Source organism: Ictidomys tridecemlineatus, chromosome X (genome assembly GCF_052094955.1).
Source record: "Ictidomys tridecemlineatus isolate mIctTri1 chromosome X, mIctTri1.hap1, whole genome shotgun sequence".
NCBI lineage: Eukaryota > Metazoa > Chordata > Mammalia > Rodentia > Sciuridae > Ictidomys > Ictidomys tridecemlineatus.
In genome coordinates this window covers 93,817,428-93,838,581 of record NC_135493.1, presented here as the reverse complement: position 1 = coordinate 93,838,581, position 21,154 = coordinate 93,817,428, and the positions used below count along the sequence as shown (strand labels likewise).

The 21,154-nt window shown below is 42.1% G+C and overlaps 1 protein-coding gene and 1 long non-coding RNA gene across 3 annotated transcripts in view; one reads left to right on the top strand and one right to left on the bottom strand.

The window, feature by feature from the left end:
* The window catches only part of Atp6ap2 (ATPase H+ transporting accessory protein 2), a 26,590-nt gene extending 12,190 nt beyond the window's left edge, over positions 1 to 14,400 (top strand). Inside the window, exons 4-9 of one of the 2 annotated variants that reach the window (XM_005323968.4) lie at positions 4,334 to 4,429; positions 4,593 to 4,730; positions 6,037 to 6,090; positions 7,672 to 7,821; positions 9,738 to 9,857; positions 13,339 to 14,400. In XM_005323968.4, coding sequence (XP_005324025.2) covers positions 4,334 to 4,429; positions 4,593 to 4,730; positions 6,037 to 6,090; positions 7,672 to 7,821; positions 9,738 to 9,857; positions 13,339 to 13,530 — 750 coding nt within the window. In that variant the 3' untranslated portion in view covers positions 13,531 to 14,400. The remainder of the gene's footprint in view (positions 1 to 4,333; positions 4,430 to 4,592; positions 4,731 to 6,036; positions 6,091 to 7,671; positions 7,822 to 9,737; positions 9,858 to 13,338) is intronic. The other variant, XM_013358032.4, reaches the window with a different exon arrangement.
* On the bottom strand, positions 13,656 to 21,154 carry LOC144371777 (uncharacterized). Its single transcript, XR_013431885.1, has 2 exons — positions 20,859 to 21,154; positions 13,656 to 16,599 (listed from the first exon to the last, which is right to left on the bottom strand). It is a non-coding gene; the product is annotated as an uncharacterized LOC144371777 (long non-coding RNA).

Here is a 21,154-nt window from a genome sequence, read left to right as displayed (position 1 = left end):
CTACATCCCCAGTCCCTTCTTTTGTATTTTGAGAGAGGATCTCACTGAGATGCCAGGCTGGCCTCAAACTTACAATCTTCCTGCCTCAGTCTCCCAAGCAACTGAGGTTACAGGCAGTTGAATGAATTACATTTTTAAATTGCTAAAAAAGTAGGTCTTAGGGTTGAGCTTGTGGCTTAGTGACAGAGTGCTTGCCTAGCATGTGTGAGGCATTGGGTTCAGATCTCAGCACCACATAGAAATAATAAATGAATAAAACAAAGATCCATCAACTAAAAAAAAAAAAAAAGAGTAGGTCTTAAATGTTTTCACCACACACACACACACCCACCCACCCCCCCACACACACACACACAAAAGTATGAGGTTGTTAATTAGCCTAATATTTAACCATCCCACCTTGTAAACATGTTTCAAAACATCACATTCTACCCTATAACTGTATACAATTATTATTTGTCAATTAAGAATAAAATAAGTATTTGGAAATGATAAAAACAAACAAAAAATGTGACACTGCAGATTTAAAGCATACCGAATATCCAGGAGGCCAAGTCCAAAATAACACCTAGGTGTAGTGAAATTGAAGAATCATCAAGGAAATGGGAAATCTTAAAAGCTCTCAGAGAGAAAAGACATTGTCATTACCAAGGAATGAGAGTAGAATGAGAGCAGATTTCCCCTCATTGCCATTGTGGGTTGGAAAAGTGGCGATTTCCTAGTGTGAGGCTGGGTGAGAATATTACATAGATAGTCATAAGAATGAAACGACACTGATCCAGGGGCAATTCTGCTGTGACTGTTGAAAGATGGAAAGAGGATGAGTTTATGGTTGGTGATGCGGGAGAGCTAAGTCCTTGTTTTCTAGAATAGACAGTAAATAGATAATGCCTACACTTGAAAATCAAAATGTAGTCACATAAGCATCTTATTTAAAGAAGGTGGTAAAAACAAAAGGATTTGAGAGTGCCTCAGAGGAATGGGAAAGGAGGGGCGAGGCAAACATTTTTCATAAAATGTCTTATCGAACTATTTGTCTCTTTCAACTCTGTGTATATGTAATTCTTGAAAATTCATTTATTTTAAAAAGACAACAAGAAAGACAGTTGGAATAGATGCACTCCTGAATAATTCATGGGTTAAAGAGGAAATCGCTGTAGAAATTTCCAAATTATTTAGAACTGAATAATAATGAACCTTATATTTAAAGCTGAAGTGGTAAGAAAAGGGATTTGTTTTGTTTGGTTTGGTACTGGGGATTGAACCAAGGGGCACTTTACCACTGAGCCACATCCCCAGCCCTTCTTAAATTTTTTGTTTTTTGAGACAGGGTCTTGCTAAGTTGCCAGATGCCTTGCTAAGTTGCTGAGGCAGGCATTGAACTTGCGCTTCTCCTGCCTCAGCCTCCCGAGCCTCTGGGATTGCAGGCGTTGCATCACACCCAGTGTAAAAGGGAAATTTATAGCTTAAGATGCACATACTAGACAATTTAGGTTATATAAGATTGGAAATTAATAAGCTAAAGAAACCAAAAAGTGGGCTGGGGTTGTGGCTCAGTGGTACAGTGCTTGCCTAACATGCGTGAGGCCCCGAGTTCAATCCTCAGCGCCACATAAAATAAATAAAATAAAGGTCCAAATGTATGATATGTCAAGATCATTGTACTGTCATGTGTAACTAATTAAAACAAATTTTAAAAAAATGAAAATTATAAAAAAATAAATAAAGGTCCATTGACACTAAAAAATATTTTTAAAAAAGAAAAAACAAGAAACCAAAAAGTTTCATAGTAAATACAAGTAAAGTGGAAGGAAGGAAACAACAAAGATCGGAAGGCAGAACATTTTCACCAAGAGTATTAATGTCATTTATTATGTGATTCCTGGGAAAATCATTGTGGAGTTTCTTTAAAATAAATATATAAAAAACCAAAATGCCATTGCAAGATTTTTATTAGCATATAATCTAAAACTAAACATTTTAAAACAGACTAGTCTCACTTTACATGAGAAGCTGTGAAGAGAGCTCCTTTTATTGCTTGCCCCTGATTGGCTGCTTAGAATACTTTTCCTGGCAGAAGATGGGGAACGATACAGAAGGCTCAGATGGCAGACCCCACAAAACCTTAAAACCAGAGTGTCTTAGAATTCCACTTAATGAAGCTTCCATTTGATTATCTAGCTGTTTTAATTAGTATTTCAAGTCCTGTGGATTCAGAAATTCCTGGACAAATGGGCCTTTCCTTAGAATATGGTGGCAGAAAACAGTGGCCGTGTTCTCAGCAGCTCAGCTTCTTGCTTGGTGAGCTTGGTTGTCTAGATAGCTATTTCTTCTCCTTCACAGTCTGGCAGTCATCTGATTCATTTGCTTCTCCTGTGCAATTGCTAGGGACATGTTAGCATTTACCTTCAACTTTCCTGACCCAAGTGCCATTTCACTCAGTGAAATGAGGTTGGGAAGTTTGTCACTTGCTTGTGTTTTCCCTGCAAAGCCTGAGGAGGTGACTGTGATCCCAAAAGGAAAGCACTTGTGGTGACTGGGGGTCGGTGGGCACTGGTCACAGTGTGCTTTTGCAAGTTTGCACATTCTTCCCCCCACCTCAGTTACTCATAAACTCAATCTAAGAGAATTTTGGGAAGAGTTAATGTGCATCTTGAGTAACAGAAAAATTGATTTCATTTCACAGAAGTATAAAATTGATAAGCTTAATTTTGATGCTGGGATTTCATCAGTGAGGTTTATATAATCACATTGATTTCTGCCTGCCTGCACCACATTAGCATTAATTTGCTCCTTATAAACATGAACTTGTAAGTAGTAAAGGGAACTATTGGGAAAAAAAATCACTAAAGAATCTCCACTAAAACAGAAACACTGCTATATTGCTTATTTTAATAAAGTAATATCAGGAATAACATAATTTTTGTGGGGAAATTACTATAATTTATTTTTTAAAATAATGTAGAACCAAAAAAAAACCTTTTTATTCACTTCCTAGGGTATGGTTTACTTTGGTAAAGTCTCCATGGATATTTGAAAAAATATGTATATTCTGCTTTTGTTCCATACATGTTAATTAGACCTTGAAAAAAAAATGTTGAACAAAGCCAACTATGGAGATAGAAACCAGCATTTTGGTCACCCTGGGGGTGGAGGTGGGTGCTTCTCGGGTGCTGATGACGCTCTACCTCCTGTCTGCGTGGGTTACATGAATGCATACATTTGTATAAACGCTTATTGAGTTGTTACCCCAGGATATGTACACTATATTGTTTGCATGTTATATATATTTTGATAATATAACATGTACATAGTTCTTTTATAATTAACATTAGGATATATAAAAAATTAAAAATATTAACACCTTCACAATTATTAACATAGTCTTACTAAAATCAAGAGTGATGACATATTGTTACTACATTTTTATACCAGATAACAGAGTGAAGAAAGCAACAAAAAAATAATCACTAAAATTCTGCTGTGGATCAGGATAAAATGTCTCCAACATGAACTCAGACTTTCCTAATGAATTCAACAATGAGTATGGATTGCTTGTTATATTTTGATACAAATTTCAAGTAAATAAGGAGGTCTTGCCAGAGTTGGGTATTTCCCTCTACTAATACCTTCATGCATTCCTAAGATAAGAGCCTTAAATTCTTGGAGTATACTTTTATAGCCTGTCTGAGAGTCTTCAGTCTATCTGAAGATGAACCCTAAATCTTATTATCCATTTAAAAAATTTCAGAATGGAAAATGAGGTCTAATTCTTTCAATTAAATTCAGTACCTCTGATTCCTCAAATCTCTTAAATACAAGTAAATACTTTACACATTCATTGTAGCATGTTTAATCAATATTGAAACCAAATGTGTTGCTGCTTCAAGTACATGAATGACCACCAGAAAATGGTTTGTGCTACATAGTGTCCTGTCCATGTTTGAGCTGTATCTCATCTAGTCACATTGAGAACAGGCTCTGCTCACTAGGGGGCTATTTAATCCTCTATGGCCTTAAAAGGGCTCCAGGTGTTCATCTTCCAAATTTCCATAAAAAATACCGGTGCCACCCAGGCTCTGTGGCATATGTCTGTAATCCTAGCAGTTCAGGGGGCTGAGGCAGGAGGATTGCAAGTTAGAGACCAACCTCAGCAACTTAGTAAGACTCTGCTACAAAAGAAAAATTAAAAAGAGCTGAAGATGTAGCTCAGCAGTAAAGTGCCCCAGGTACCAAAACCAAAGTCCCCAGGCTTCTTTCTTAATACCATCTGAATGACGTTTTTTCCTACTTTCATTCAGAAAATAACTGTGGTTTTATTCTTAAATCGCAGGCGGTTCCTTTTAGTCTTGACAGCGTCGCAAATTCCATTCACTCCTTGTTTTCTGAAGAAACTCCTGTAGTTTTGCAGTTGGCTCCTAGTGAGGAAGTAAGTGCTAAAGTTTTTATATAAGATGCTTTAAAAAAAATAAAAGCAGCTTTCATGACTTAATGAAAACTGAAAACCAGTTTTATGAAAAATACTGTCAGATCTCCTTGTGTTGAGCAGACTGTAGACTGTAGGTGACTTCAGTCTGGGGTTCTCGTTGCAGAGAGTGTATATGGTGGGGAAGGCAAACTCTGTGTTTGAAGACCTTTCAGTCACATTGCGGCAGCTCCGTAGTCGCCTGTTTCAAGAAAACTCCGTTCTCAATTCACTTCCCCTCAATTCTCTGAGTAGGAACAATGAAGTAAGTAGTGCACTTGTTGAATGAAAAGATAAATATCATTGTTAACTTTCCATTCCTTACGTTACTTTGAAATGTTAGAATTTTTAGAAAATAAAAAATCATACAGATTTACTGCTGGAGTAAATTGTTCTCTCCACTGGTGTAATATTCTTTTTTTTTGGTGGGTGGGGGGATGTTTACTGGGGGATGAGCCTGGGGGTGCTTAACCACCGAACCATATCCGGAGCCTTTTTTTAAAATATATTTTTAGTTGTAGATGAACATAATAACTCTTCCACTGAGCCCCAGCCCCAGCCCTGTTTCACGAAGTTGCTTAGGGTCTCACTAAATTGCTGAGGCTAGTCTTGAACTTGGAATCCTCCTGCCTCAGCCTCCCGAGTTGCTGGGGTGACAGGCGTGCGGCACCACACCTGGCTCATGGCGTAATCATCTTAATGATCTCATGAGTAAACCAGTCCTTGCTGTGAATCAAGCTGTAGTAGTGTTATATTCTAGTGGCAGGGTTGCCCCTGTTCATCCACACAAGCCAGGAACCGCAGTGTCTCCGTGGAGGAGCTGTGTCCACCTGGTAATCCTATAGAGGATTAAACAGCCCCCTAGTGAGCAGAGTCTGTATTCCCAATGTGACTAGATGAGATACAGCTCAAACATGGACAGGACACTATGCAGCATGAACCAACCGCTGCCGACGTGTTGCCAGGTTTTTCTCATTCATTCTGGATACTTCGGTGGAAGGGGAACCCCCATCTTTGCTGCCCTTCAGCTTCATCGTCTGCTTTTGCACCCTTGTAATCACATGGCATGCCACCTTTGTGATGACGTCCACCATTTACCTACTTTGGGCGACCAGAACCACTATTTTCCATTGTCCAATATAGAGAGTATTCAAGGGGAGTAAGCACGCTGGCCCGTGGCGGGATATCCTGGTGCCCTGAGGAAAAACCACAGTGGAATTCAGATGATGGATCATGGTTCTGTCAGAAGTATACCTGTTGAGTGGCAGTCACTGTGTTAAGGGATGGCCACTACCTTTCTGTTAGGAAGCAGTGTTTTACATGCAGTTTTGTTCTGGTGCTGTGGGTGGCGCCCAGGGCCTCAGGCATGCTGGGTAAGCGCTCTCCCACCAGCCGCACCCTCGCTTGTGTACGCCAGTTGCAGTGAACCTACCAGAGGGGGGGAAATTATATAATTTTACTTATGGGATTAATATTTGTAATAGCCTGTATTTTACTTGATAAATGGCAAATATAGACCTGTAACGCATATTTAAAATAATGTTCATTTTGGGTTTTTTTGGTCTCTGAAGGTTGACCTGCTGTTTCTTTCGGAACTGCAAGTGCTACATGATATCTCAAGTTTGGTAAGTAGGCTGCTTGAATTTTTCAGTTCCATTTATTCTGGTGTCTATAAACTCCTTCACTGATAGTGAATCCAGTTGGAAAGCATGATATGTATGCCCTAAACCAGGCATGGCAGTGCACACACACCTGTAATCCCAGCTACTTGGGAGGCGGAGACAGGAGAATCACAAGTTCAAGGCCAGTGTGCGCAGCTTAATAAGATCCTGTCTCAACAAATAAAAAGGGCCAGTGACGTAGCTCAGTAATAGAACACTTGCCTAACAGCTGTGAAGCTTTGGATTCAATCCCTGAAAATGCAGAATAAAAGAAAGGAATGTCTAGATTTAAGACCCCATGAAAATTGAGAAATTAGTAGTGGTGCTGGGCATTCTAAACTCATGTGAGCGTGAAATTATTTTTGCATTTCTCCTTTTAGAGGAGACAGTATGTCCTCCACAAAATAGTCCTGGGAATAAGAATACCCTGGCTAACTTGGGCATTGATTTCTGGTCAGCCATTAAGACATAATTCCTACATCTGTAGCTTTGTGTTGAAAAACAAGAAGTAACAGTTGGGATAAATAATACTGTCAACCAAGTCGAGAAGGAATACATCTGTCTGAAGGGCTTCTTTTTTTTTTTTTTTTTTTGAGTTACTAATCCTTGTAACTGAAATAGAAATTCTTACCTCTTTGGTACCTTGTGAAGTTGTTTCTTAAACTTTTTCAGCCAGTACTGGGTTGAGGAATCGGGAAGTTCAGCGCTGGGGATCTGTGAAAGTGGCGAGGGAGGGTTTGTGGGGAGTAGCGGCTGATGGCTCACTAATTCCTGGGATCAAACTGGTCCAACCAACTGTTCCTTGTGTGCTTCCCCATAGCTGAGTTTTTAAACTAAGCAGTTGTGTTTAAAAAAAAATTGTGTGCAGGGCTGGGGATTGACCCCAGGGTCTCACACATGATAGGCAAGTGCTCTATCACTGAACTGTGTGCCCAACCTTTTTTTATTCTAAGACAGGGTCTCATGAAGTTTCCCAGGCTGTTTTCGAATTTATAATCCTCCTGCCTCAGCTTCACTTGTAGCTGGATTATAGGCATATGCCGCCGCACCTGGTGTAAAACTAACAATTTTGTTAGATAGGGCAGAGGAGTGGGAGGGGAAGGGAGGGGGCATGGGGTAATTAATGATGGTGGAATGTGATGATCATTATTATCCAAAGTACATGTATGAAGACACGAATTGGTGTGAATATGCTATGTATACAACCAGAGATAGGAAAACATGTGTCTATATGTGTAACAAGAACTGTAATGTATTCCGCTGTCATATATAAAGAAAAAAAATAACTTTGAAAAAACCTAACAATTTTGTTAAGAACTTTTATTGAATATTCAAGGAGTTCTGTAAGTGTTCCCCAAAATAAGACTTGGGTGGGATTTATCAGAAACTCCCATTTAAACCAGTTCCCCGTTACCACCATTTTAGACCACAGGCTGTGGGCGTGGCTGGGGTACTGTGGTAGCCAAGTTTATTTAGGTGTGAAACTTGAATCAGCTGTTATACACCACACGTTATCTGTCACCTTTTTTTATTTGTCCTCCTCAGTTGTCCCGTCATAAGCATCTAGCCAAGGATCACTCTCCTGATCTGTACTCACTGGAGCTAGCAGGTTTGGATGAAATTGGGAAACGTTACGGGGAAGACTCTGAGCAGTTCAGAGATGCTTCTAGGATCCTTGTTGATGCTCTGCAAAAGGTAAACTTCAGTGTCGGATGAGAGGGCGGAATGTGACATTTCACTTTTGCTCTTAATGGGAAAATCTGCTTTGTGAGAACACTTTTTCTTGTGTGGAGGGGTTGTTTGTGGTGCTGGGGATCCTTGTGAAATGCCGTTGAGTGAGGTCTTGACTGTTTGGAGGGTGTTCTAATTATAGTGGCCAAGAATAAAATAGGGTCAAAGGTATATATTGGGCTACCTCTTTCTAATGCTGGCAGGGACAGTATTAGGAAATGATTGATAACTATAGCATGATATATATTTTTTATTCTGGTAAAATATACATAACATAAAATGTAACCATTGTAGCCATGTTTAAGTGGCATTAGATACAGTCCTGTGTTCTGCAGCCGTCATCATCTCTAATAAAACTTTTTCATCTTTCCCAGCTGAAACTCTGTGCCCATTAAACACTATCAGGTACTGAACTAGAACACCAAGCACAACAGACACGCAACCAATGCATAACAAATGCCTGTTCTTTTCTGCCCTCCAGGTTACTCACCAATAACTCCTCAGTGAGGCTTCCTGTGTAAATCTTTGTAGACGTTTGTGATTAATCATAGACCACTTAGGAACATCTCTTCATTTCCCTTTCCTACTTCCCTTCCCCCAGTTTATATGCCAACAAGTTCAGTCTCTTAAAGTAATCTTATTTTGAGCATTTGAATATATATTAAAGCTCAACACTTTTCTGAATATTTCAACATAATCAAAATCTTTAGTCTTGCCTATTTTAAGACATAGCATATATCATGATCCAGTAGGTAGGAATATGTTGTCAAAGAACAGAAACTTTACACATAATTTAAATGAGTTTGTATTTGACTTGCCACAGAAAATGATGGTGACGCATGTTAATTATCTTGGTTTAGCCATTCCACAATGTGTGTGTACTTTATTTATTTTTGTGGTACTGGGGATTGAACCCAGGTGCTCTACCACTGAGCCACATCTCTACCTTTTTTGAAACAGACTCTTACTCAGTTGCTAAGGCTGGCCTCCAACTTGCAGTCCTTCCACCTCAGCCTCCTGAGTCTCTGGGATTACAGACGTGCATCATCACGCCTAGCTGTATATATATCTTATAACAAATATTGCATATGATAAATATCTATCCATGGGTTCCATATCTGGAGATTCAACCAAGGATTGGAAATATTTAGGGAAAAAAACGTGCATCTGTGCTGAATGTGTACAGACTTTCCCCCTTGCCATTATTCCCTAAACAACGCAGTCTATTAACACAGCATGGACACTGTATTAGGTATTATAAGGAACCAAAAGAAGATTTAAAGTATACCGGAAGCCAGGCATAGTGGCGCACACCTGAAATCCCAGTAGCTCAGGAGGCTGAGGCGGGAGGATAGTGAGTTCGGAGCCAGCCTCAGAAACTTAATGATGTCTTGAGCAACTTAGTGAGACCCTGTCTCAAAACATAAAAAGGATTGGGGATATGGCTCAGTGGTTATGCACCCCTGGGCTCAATCCCCAGGACAAAAAGAAAAGTAAGTAGGTAAGTATACGGGAGGATATGCATAGGTCCGTATGTGTTGGTAAGTATACGGGAGGATATGCATAGGTTCTTTACAGATACTACACCATTTTATGTAAGGGACTTGAGCATCTGCACATTTTGCATTCCCAGGAGGGTCCCGGAACCAGTCCCCGACAGGTGCTGAGGGATAACTATATACAATTTTTGTCACTTAAAAATAAAAATGGGGACTGGGATTGTGGCTCAGTGGCAGAGCACTTGCCTAGCATGTGTGAGGCACTGGGTTCGATTCTCAGAACCACATATAAATAAGTGAAAAATAAAGGTCCATCAACAACTAAAAAATGAAGACAAAACATATTGGAGATTCATCACAATGTTAACAACTTCCTTTTAGTTTGCAGATGACATGTACAATCTTTATGGTGGGAATGCAGTGGTAGAGTTAGTGACTGTCAAATCATTTGACACATCCCTTATGAGGAAGACAAGAACTATCCTTGAGGCAAAAGAAGAGGTGAGCATGATTTCTTTTGAAAAAATTAAATCCTCTGTCACCTCTAGGTGACATGAATGGGCCGTCAGTAAATCTGAAAAACAATTTCAGTTCAAATATTCATTGATTATTCACAAGGTTCTGTGCTCTAACCAATAGTACTCAGTCCTTTGGGGCTACCATCAGATACTGTAAGAATTTGAGTTAGGGATAAAAGTAAATCTGCCAGGGCAGTAAGAGAGTTCCAATATTGGTATGTACAGGGGACATCAGCAGTCACTGAGGGCGTGGCGGGGCGCTCTCAACTGATGAACTCTGTTCTTTTAGAAGGAACACTGTCTTGGCAGCAAAATCCTTTATTTCTGGAATCCTCCTTATGTAGGTCTTTAAAATTTTGGTTTACCGCCATAATTTTTTGGTATGGATCTTGCTTTGAGTTTAAGCATTTAGAGCGAGAGGTGAGGTTGCTGGCTGTGGAAAACTGTGTGTGTCCATGATCTTAGACAGATATATGGCTTCAGGAAATCTGGGGGTGGGAAAGAGTGGTATAGACACTCTAGATGCCACGTAGCCAAGAACGTTATTTACAGTTGGCCTCGTCACTTACTGCTGTCAGCTCCCTAGTCACTTCTGTACCCTTCAGACCCATGTCACTCCGTTTACAGATGGCAGGGAGAGACCTAGGGTGAGAGGGCTGAAGCTGATGCCTGCCAAAGGCAGCCTGGAGACACCGGCTTTAGATTGGTTTCCTGTGTTTAAGACACATAGCAGGCCAGACAGACACCCCGCTTACCCCACAGCTACCACCAGTGTCTGCTGTAAGGCATCTAGAAGCACTGGATGAAAAATAAAAGGCCTTTTTAAGTGCATAGCTCAGCTCTCAAAAGGTAAAGGAGATCTTTACAGGGTGAGCAAAGAAGCAGGCCAAACTAAGGACATCCATCAGGGGCTGCAGGGGCCCTGGGTTCAATCCCCAGCACCAAAAAAAAAAAAAAAAACAGAAACCAGGTGAGGAGCCTCTGAGTCCCTGTGGGGGAGGGGATGAGAAGTGACACCTCCCTATAAAGCTGGGGACCTTGAAAAAGCTGTGCCCTCCCAAGAGGGGAGACTCGTGAACATTCTGCCTACCAGCAAAGGCAGCTTGAGCTCCGGGTGGCCAGTCTGTTGGGAGTAGAGATGTTCTCAACAACACGGCCCCCTTCCTGTGAGTGAGGGGCTCCAATTTGTGTCACCTGCCATTCTGGAAAGCCCCGGCCAAGAAATCAACAGAACCCTTCCCACGCTGGTGAGCCCTCCACAGCACATAGCTGAAGTCAGTGTGGAATCTCAGACAGGGTACACCCTTAGTACAAGTCACCGGGCAGGGGAGCCTTCCCGGGTACGATCCCCAAAGTGAACTCGAGAAATTGTAACCCACGGGCAGAGCTGATACACCATGAGGACAACGGCAAATAGCAAGAATCAGACCCCAAAACCTTCAGACAACAGCAAGTGAGGAGAAGCCACAGAATATATCTAAACTGATTAAAGAAATGGGAGCTGACCCCGAAAGCAGAGCCTTCAGACAGATTTGAATTTAGTGGGAAAACTTGATCACTGCCACGGTTGGCCTGCCCAGTTTACATGAAGTGACCCCAGAGAGAAGCCATCTTGAAGAAGGCCCCAGTTTTGGAGTTTGAGCAGTCACTTGTGTAAAGCTGAATTATTGTGTCACCTGTGAAGTGCTAGGCTGCGTTTACCAATCGGCTCCCTTAATGCACGACTTGAGTTTCTGGGAAAGTAGCCTCTCAAATGACCAGATGTGTTATTAGGGGCAAGAGCCAGGTGAGGTCCAATTTGCTTTACCTACGAGGTTGAGTTAGCGCTTCAGGTATGCCGTCTAAAATCTCCAGAATTTTCTCTTTGTAAAACTGTAAGAGACCCAAAGGAAACCTTTGCAATGGGAAGTTGGCATCAAACATTCCTTGGAATGTCATTTCGTCTGGTCGCCTGCCTGTCGTCCCTGTTCATCACTCTCCTGCATCCAGTCTCTGGCCTGTTCACAGAGAAGAAGGCCTCACGTGGGCTTGCTTCCCAGAGCGCTGATGGAGATGGTGTAACATTAGTTGCAGCAAAGACTGCCACCCTGTCAGTGAGCTGAAAATCACTGCGGTGTGCACTTCGGCTGGGTGTGAGCCTCCTGTATCAAATAGAAACCAAAGAAGGTCTCGGGGTGTGAGGTCCTTGGCCTCAACTCTAAGCTCCCGCAGGTAAACATAGGGTCTGTGCCCCCATTCCCTCCTCCAGTTGAAGTCACTGTCTTCTGTTATCGTAAGGGGACAGCTAAGAACAGTTCAGGGAATCGTTTGCCAAGTGCCTATGATGTACCAAGGCCTGGGTAGAACAAGCAGAGCTCTGACACCATCTGCCAGGCACCCCTCCCTCCTTTCTGCCACCTCACTACGCTGCCACACCCCAGTCTGTCTCCCTGCTTTTCAGCTGTCCCTTCCCAGATCCACCTGTACACTTCATCATCACCGTCATCTTTTCTAAAGGAAACCCAGATCACGAGGCTGGCTTCCTGCCTCAGCCATGTCCTGTCCTCGTTGCCGTGGGCTCAAGGCCAGGTCCCCATGGCTTCCCTGCATGAGCCTCATCTCTTTTGTCATTGTCCTGCTCTTTATTTTTTATATTCATTTTGTTTTTCCAGTGCTGGGGACCAACCCCAGGGCCTCCTGCAGGACAGGAAAGCACTCCGCCCCTGAGCTGTCCCCAGCCCCGACCTACACTTTATATTCTTTAGCCACAATGAACCAAGTTGCTGTGTAGTTGAAGAAGCCTGTTTTCCTCTTTTAGAAACATGAAGGTGCTCGTTCTTCCACAGCTTGTAACGTATTTAATATTATTTAAAGAATGCAAATGCTGAACCCCTGTTCCCTGGAGTCCCCCACCTACCCCACCCCTCAATGACCCGGCTCCTGACCACGGCAGCCACCCCCTTGCTTTCCCTTGCAGTTTGACTGTGTGCATATTTATTCTTAAAACAGAGCTGTTTGGTTTTGCCTGTTTCAGTTTTGTACACATGGAATCCTACCTCATTATTTTTCTGTGTTCTTTGCTCAGTGTTATTTTTCAAAGTCACACAAACTTATGAATAGAGCGGGAATCAGTCCCCTCACTGCTGTGTCGCCGACTGTACGGCCACGTCCCCATACCCGCCCACTGTGTGGCTGATGGCTGCACAGGCTCTCGGTTCACTCGTGGACTTACCAGGATGGCAGGATACGCCTGCCTTCAGCTACACTGGGTGTTGCCAGTTTCTCAAGCAGTTGGACCAGTTTACACTTCCACCTACGGTGCCAGTGTCTTCTCCCTGAAGACTCCCCTTCCTGGTTCCGCCCAGTACAAGTAGCTCTTAGACCACTTGTGGATAAGTGTTTGCTAGACAGCGAGTCTCACACACTAAATTAGGATAATGTTGTATCTTAAAATTTGATTTTCTCTTTCCTTTTCTTCATTGCAGAAACCAGCCAGTCCCTATAACCTTGCATATAAGTATAATTTTGAATATTCAGTTGTTTTCAATATGGTACTTTGGATAATGATCGCCTTGGCTTTGGCCGTGATCATCACCTCTTACAATATTTGGAACATGGATCCTGGATATGATAGCATCATTTACAGGATGACAAACCAGAAGATCCGAATGGACTGAGCTCTCCTCATGCCACACTTAGGCTAGGGGTTTGGAAATTGGCCATTTTATTAAAATATATCTGTTAGTGTGGTTTAAAGTAGATAGTATACTTGATTAAAACAAATAGCAAATTTTGTTCTCTATTTTGTGTGTGCCTGTGATGTTTTTTTAGAGTGACTTCTAGTATTGATGTGAATCAAATGATGTAATAGATTCCATAATATGCTTGAATGTCATGATATAGCCATTTAATAATGTAATTTCATTCCGTATAATAGATTTGGAGATATGCACTGAGAGACATGTAAAACACTTAGAGTAGCTTGTTATTTATGTTGGGAAAATGCACTGAGTTTTATTAGAGCAGCTTATGAATGCTTAACTTCCTTACACAGGATAGATGAAAATTATACTTGGGTTCTCATATACTATGAACCATTTGTAAATGTCTTAATTTGATGTAAATATCTCTGAAAACAAGAGCAAAGGTTTTTAACTTAAAGCAGCCCTTTCAAATACTGGATGTGCTTATGCAGTCGCTTAGTTTTGGAGCTGATTGACAGGATAGCTGTTTTTTTAACCTCTTCTGCAAGTTCAGTGATGTGCATGGTCTTGTAGGGGTATTAAAAATACTATATTGCTTCAAGAGGAGACACGTGGAGTTACAGATGCTTGTAATTAGATACTCAAAAGCAGATCTTTGGGGGACATCTTGAGGCAGGAATAGAAAATATTTTTATTTCAGTAACTCTTCCCCCTGTGAATCTACTATGGTTTGTGGTACAACTTCATTCTCTAAGATATTAAGTGAAGTGGATGATTTCTGCTTTTCATGTGGAAGTGGACCAATGTCTTTAAGGAGTGATAAATAAAGTTAATGATTCCAAATTTGTGTCATTTCAATACTAAATCTGCATGGTACAAACCTAACAGGCGTTCTTTCCGTCAGTACTGGCTGTTTGTTTTACACATGGGATCATGCTGTTTTTTTGTTTTGTTTTGTTAATATTTGTGTATTCTCACTGCCTCTTGAGATTCCACACCAGTATAAGGAAGACTTGTTATTGAACTTATATAAAATACATGATAAAATTCACACCTGCCTATGTTGAAAAGGCTTAAATCTTCCTATAGCATTTTTGGTTTTTTTGTTGTTGTTTTTGGTACCGGGGATTGAGCCCAGGGGTGCTCAACACTGAGCCACATCCCCAGCCCTTTTTGTTTTTTTTTATTTTGAGACATGGTCTCAATGGGCCTCAGTAAGTTGCTGAGGCTGGCCTGGAACTTACGATGCTCCTGCCTCAGCCTCCTGAGTCCTTAGGATTACAGGCGTGCGCCACCATACCAGCTTTCATGTAGCATTTTTAAAGATAAATAAGCAATGAATTGGTTAGAATATGAAGAACTTTTAAAGGTAAATGCCTCTGACTATGCTTTTATTTCCTAAAAGACACACAGAATTTTTAATTCACATTTATTTATTTATTTGGAGGTGCTGGGGAGTGAACCCAGGGGCACTTAACCACTGAGCCACACTCCCAGCCCTATTTTGTATTTTATTTATTTAGAGACAGGGTCTTGCTGAGTTGCTTAGGGCCTTGCCAAGTTGCTGAGGCTGGGTTTGAACTCACAATCCTCCTGCCTCAGCCTCCAGAGCTGCTGGGATTACAGGCGTGCGCCACTGTGCCTGGCTAAATTTACATTTATGTAGCCAACTTATTTTGTGAGTGTTGCAGTCCTTCCCCTGTGAACTCTCCTTGTGTTAGTACTGGCTATTTCTGTCTCTTCTGTGGAAATACTAGATCATGTCTAAATAACGTTGAATTTGGCTGGTTTGACAAAATGGGCCTATTTAGTTATTTCCTATCATTTATTGTGGGCTGCTTTAGAGAATGACTTGCTAAAACTCTACAGTGGAGGGAACTTTTTCTTTTTGCCTCTCATTGAAATATAAATAATAGAAAAGTCTACATTGTTCTAAAAATCAATCAAGTGTTCTCCACCCCTACCCCTATGTCGGGTTTATGGGAATGAAAGTTTTTCTGGAACCCAACAGGGACTGTGTACAGAAACAGGGATTAGTCATGCTGCAGGGTAGTTAGAATCCATTTTTCTTTCACAAGTATCTTATATAAACATTGCCATAGAAGTTAGATTGTTATGATTAAATATGAAGTAAACCAATGCCTTTGTAATTTAAAACTGATGAGACTTTAAGTTCTAGGGGAAGAAAAAAAATTAATTACATGACAGCACTAATCCTTATAGGGTAAATGGTATCAGCATCCCTCTATCTATGTTAGGCAGAAAGCAATTAATTAAAATAAATGTCCTGCCAAGATTATTATACCTGTTGCTGATGATTTGCTCTTAAATTAAGTCTAATTTGTTCAGGAACATAAATCACAGTGTCAAGACTTGTGTGAGAGGCAGGAAAGGCAGACTCATGGCAGATTGTTCCAGTGACATTGAAAGAGAGAACCTAATCTTTCCCATCTTAGTGGTGTAATATTCCAGGTTTATAGAATATTCGAGATTCTGCATGGAATAGAAATTGCTTGGGGCCTGATTCTACTAGGAATAATATACAATTGATCTTAGTTAAGACAGTATGGGCCAGGCACAATGATGCAGGCCTGTAATCCCAGTGGCTCCAGAGGCTGAGGCAGGAAGATCGCAAGTTCAAAAGCCAGCCTCAGCAAAAGTGAAGCCCTAAGCAACTCAGTGAGATCCTGTCTCTAAATAAAATACACAATAGGGTTGAGGATGTGGCTCAGTGGTTAAGAGCCCTTGGGTTCAATCCCTGGCACCAAAAATAAATAAGAATCCTAGGGGCTGGGGATGTGGCTCAAGCGGTAGTGTGCTCGCCTGGCATGCGTGCGGCCCGGGTTCGATCCTCAGCACCACATACCAACAAAGATGTTGTGTCTGCCAATGACTAAAAAAATAAATAAATATTAAAAATTCTCTCTCTCTCACTCACTCTTAAAAAAAAAAAAAGAATCCTGTGTAGAGCTGGGATGTAACTTAGTGGTAGAGCAATTGTCTGGCATGCGTGAGGCCAGGGGGTCCATCCGCTGCAGTGCACTGCAAAAAAAAAAAAAAAAAAATAGAATCATGCACACTGATAGGAAATTTCCAATTCTGAAATACTCTTGAAATACAAAATTAGACTTGACAAATGAAAAGAGATTACATCATATCTTTTGGATGGGAAAACAATATCTGTAAAAGGATTCTCCAGAGAACACGTGCACACACACACACATTTATTTTAAGGAATTAGTGCACATGATGAGGCAGGCCAACAAGCTGGAATCTAGGCAGTATTTCTGTTATAGTCTTGAGCAAATTCCTTAAAAATACAACAGTCATGCTATGGGTAGGGTAACTCGATGGGAGAGCACCTGTCTAGCATGGGCAAGACCCTGGGTTCCATCCCCAGAACTGCAAATAAATAAATAAATAACAAAAAAAACCCACTAGTCCTTGGAATAAGGGCCCACCCTATTCCACTATGACCTCATCTTTAATGACATCTGCGTGACCCTATTCTCAAATAAGATCATTGAGGTGGGGCATAAAACTTTTAACATAATAAACAAAAATAATAGAAATATTTTTATGGAACCAGACAAGTTGACCCTAAAGTTTATATGAAAAACTAAGAAAACACTGGAAAGGAAGAGTTATACAGGTAAACCAGCTCTAACAGAGAAGACACTAGAAAACATACTAGAAAACCCCTCTGATTGACACATTCTGTCCCCTCATCCTGGGTGTGGAACACTATTACAAAAAGAAAAATAACAAGCTAGGAATCCAAGACACCAACTGCTCAATGGTAAAGAACTGAAGGGGCAAGAAGGGAGGCCTCCTCTGTGGGTGAAGGCTGGGGGAGGTGGAAAGCCATGACTTTCAGTCCATCACAGTAAATATCTGTTGGTCAGCTTTGTGTTGCTGTGACCAAAATACCTGACCAGAACAAATCTGGAGGGAAACTTTATTTTGGTTCATGGTTTCAGAGATTTAGGCCATGGTGGGCCCAGTTCCCTACTCTGGGCCCGAGGTGACGCAGAACATTATGGAGGAAGGATGTGGTGGAGGGAAGCTTCCCAGGACATGGAAAGTGGAGAAGGAGAGAGAAAGCAAAAAAAAAAGGGTGTAGGGAAGATGGATCCTTCCAGGGCGCTCCCGGGGACCCAGCTCCTCCAGCCATGCCCCATGTGCCTACAGTCACCAGCCAGTGAGCCCAGTCACACTAAGATGGCTGGTTAGGTCCAGACTCTCTCAATGTGATGGGTTCACCTCCAGACATTCCTGCATTAACACAGGAGGTTTGAGGGACACCCCGCATCCAAAACACAGCAATATCAGACAGGGATCACTGGTGAGTGCTCACCCCAGGAAACAGGAAGCCTGTTAGCTCATTAAGAGCTAAGGGCTGTTCCTGCAGCAGTGCCCATGCCAGGCCGCACCTTGACTGCGCAAAACGTCCACTCCAGACGAGGAGTTGAGAGTCCTGTGCTTCTGAGTGAGGATCACTTTTACAATAGTTTGGCTGACACGAAGAAAATGGCATCCTGGCATTTTTTTGGTAAATGGATGGAACTGGCCGCTATCATGCTAAGTGAAATAAGCCAACTCCAAAAAACCAAGGCCGAATGTTCTCTCTGATATATGGATGCTACATCCTACAAGGGAGGGAGGATATAGTTAAGTTCACTGGATTAGACCAAGGGGAATGAAGGGAAGGGGAGGGAATAACAGTGGAATGAACTGGACAGAACTCTCCTGTGTTCACATATGAACACGACCAGTGAAACTCCACATCATGCACAACCCCAAGAATGGGGAGTGATCCTCCATGTGTGTATGATATGTCAAAATACACTCTATTGTCATGTGTATCTAAAATGAACAAATAAAAAATCTTTTTTAGATTTAAAAAATAACGATATTTTGTCTGTGATGGTATACCCTGAATGTAATGGTGAGGAAACATCAGGCAAACCCCAACTGAGGAACAGTCTATAAAAAACTGTACTCTTCAAAAGTATCAATGTCATAAAAAACACAGAAAGGCTGAGGAAATGTTCCAGATTAAAGGGGACCAATAACTGCCTCACATGATGCTGTGCTGGATCTTGTATTGAAGAAAAAAATTCCATAAAGGACATTATTGGAATTTTTTATATTTATTTTTTAGTTTTTGGTGGATACAACATCTTTATTTTATTTTATGTGGTGCTGAGGATCGAACCCAGCGCCCCGCACATGCCAGGTGAGTGTGCTACCACTTGAGCCACATCCCCAGCCCAAATGGACATTATTGGGACAATTGGCAAAACTGGAATATGGACTACAATTAAAGTATTGTATTAGTGTTACATTTCCTGAATTGGATAACTCTTATGGTTATGTGGGAGGATGCTGAAAGCCACAGCCGAGTTGGAATGGCCTCTGGCATTTTGCCAGAAGTAATGGTTGAGACGGGAGCCATTAAGATGATGCTGGATTGATTCAATTGTATATTAGACCTTTACTGTCCGCCTCAGGTGCCCGCTGCTTTGGAGTTCTCGGGAGGATTGCCTGAGGAGTTCGTGTTGGTGGGGGAAGTTCCAGGAGAGGGAGTTCCGGTTGGTGTGTGGTGTTCCTGGGGGCCGAGTGGGTGGCGTTCGGGAGAGTTCCCGGGAGCGTGTGTGGAGTGTGCTGGTGGAGTTTGGAAATAAAGTTTGTTCCTGCTTGAGTGGCTCATGATTTGTGCCCAGCCAGACTGTGGCAGGAGGAGATCTTTGTTCTTAGGAAATGCATGCTGAAGTATTAAGGAGGAAAGTAGAATGATATTTGCAACCTACTCTCAAAGGTTCAGATTAAATGGTAATGTGTGTTTGGAACACACACACACACACATACAGATATATACATGTGTGTTTATCTGTGTGTACACGTACACATCAAAGAGAATCAAACAAACATGGCAATGTTTAAATGTAGTTGTCACAGTTTGTTCTGTGTCAGCTTAGTTAAGGGGGAGCCATGTTTTCCAGAATCCTCTACCTGTATGGTTCTGGGTAAGAACTGGCTCTCAAATTAAAAAGCTTCTGCAGAGCAAACGAAATGATTAAGAGCTTGAAAAGAGGGCCCACAGAATGGGAGAAAACTTGGGCCAGCGAACTACTCCTCCAGTGAGGGATTAGTATCCAGAATATACAAAGACCTCAAAAACTGTAACACCAAATAACCCAATCACTAAGTGGGCAAAAGAACTAAACAGAAACTTCTCAAAAGAAGAGATACATACAAATGACCATCAAATATATGACAAAACTGTTCAACATCTGTAGCAGTCAAGGGAATACAAATCAAAACTACATCTCCAGTGAGAATGGCAGTTACCAAGAACACAAACAATAAATACTTGCAAGGCTGTTTGCAGGGGGGGGGTACATTTGCACATTGACTAGTACAACCATTCTAGAAAGTAATATGGAAATTCTTCAAAAAACTAGGGGTGGGCCAGGTGTGGTGGTGCATGCCTATAATCTCAGTGGCTTGGGAGGCTGAGACAGCTGGATTGCAAGTTCAAAGCTGACCTCAGCAAAAGCGAGGTACTGAGCAACCCAGTGAGACCCTGTCTCTAAATAAAATACAAAATAGGGCTGGGGATGTGGCTCCGTGGTTGAGCGCCCCTGAGTTCAATCCCTGGTAGACCCCCCCCTAAAAAAAATGAGGGATGGAACCACCATATGACCCGGCTATCCTACTCCTCGGTATTTTCCCAAAAGCTCTAAAATCGCACACTGCAGCTACACAGCCACACCAATGTTTACAGCAGCACAATTCATAATAGCTAAATTTAGGAATCAACCTAGATGCCCATCAATAGGTGAATGGATTAAGAAACTGTGGTATGTATACACAGTGGAGTTCTACTCAGCCATGAAAAAGAATGGCGTTATGGCATTTTCTGGTAAATGATTGCAACTAGAGACTATCATGCCGAGTGAAATTACCCAAACTCAGAAACTCAAAGTTGGATGTTTTTCTCATATGTGGAAGTTAGAGTAAAATACAGGAAAGGGAAAGGGATAACATAGAAGCAATCAGATGCCAAGTCGCAGAGGAGTGAAGGGAGGTCTAGCAGAGGAAGGAGGAGGGGTAGAGGAGGCGGGGCAGTTGGAAAGGGGGGATCATGAACTGAAGTGCATTTCCATGGATGATGAGTCTGTCGGGATGGACCCAACTACTATGTATAAGTGTAAAGCTCTTTTTTAAAAAGGGCGGGGGGAGTGCTCAGAGACCCCTAGGAGGGAGGAGCAGCGCGGAAAGGAAGGCTTACTCACAAAGGCATCACGGCCAAGAGCAGGAGAAGACAGCTGCGGAGGCGAGGGCAGGCTCCGCTTGCTCTTCTTCTCCTGACCTCCTCGTCCAGCTCTTGACTCCCAGGGACCAAGAGCACCCCCAGGCAGCCCACGCCAGCCCCGGATCAGGGCCCCAAGCTCTGCTCTGGCCTCTCCCATGGACTGCCTGGTGCCTCCCCGGACCCTCCAGTCCCGCTCTGGGACACAGCACATCCCCAGCTCCTTCCTCAACCTTGTCCCAGTCCTGCGCAGCAGGGCGACGTGGGAACTGCAGCCAT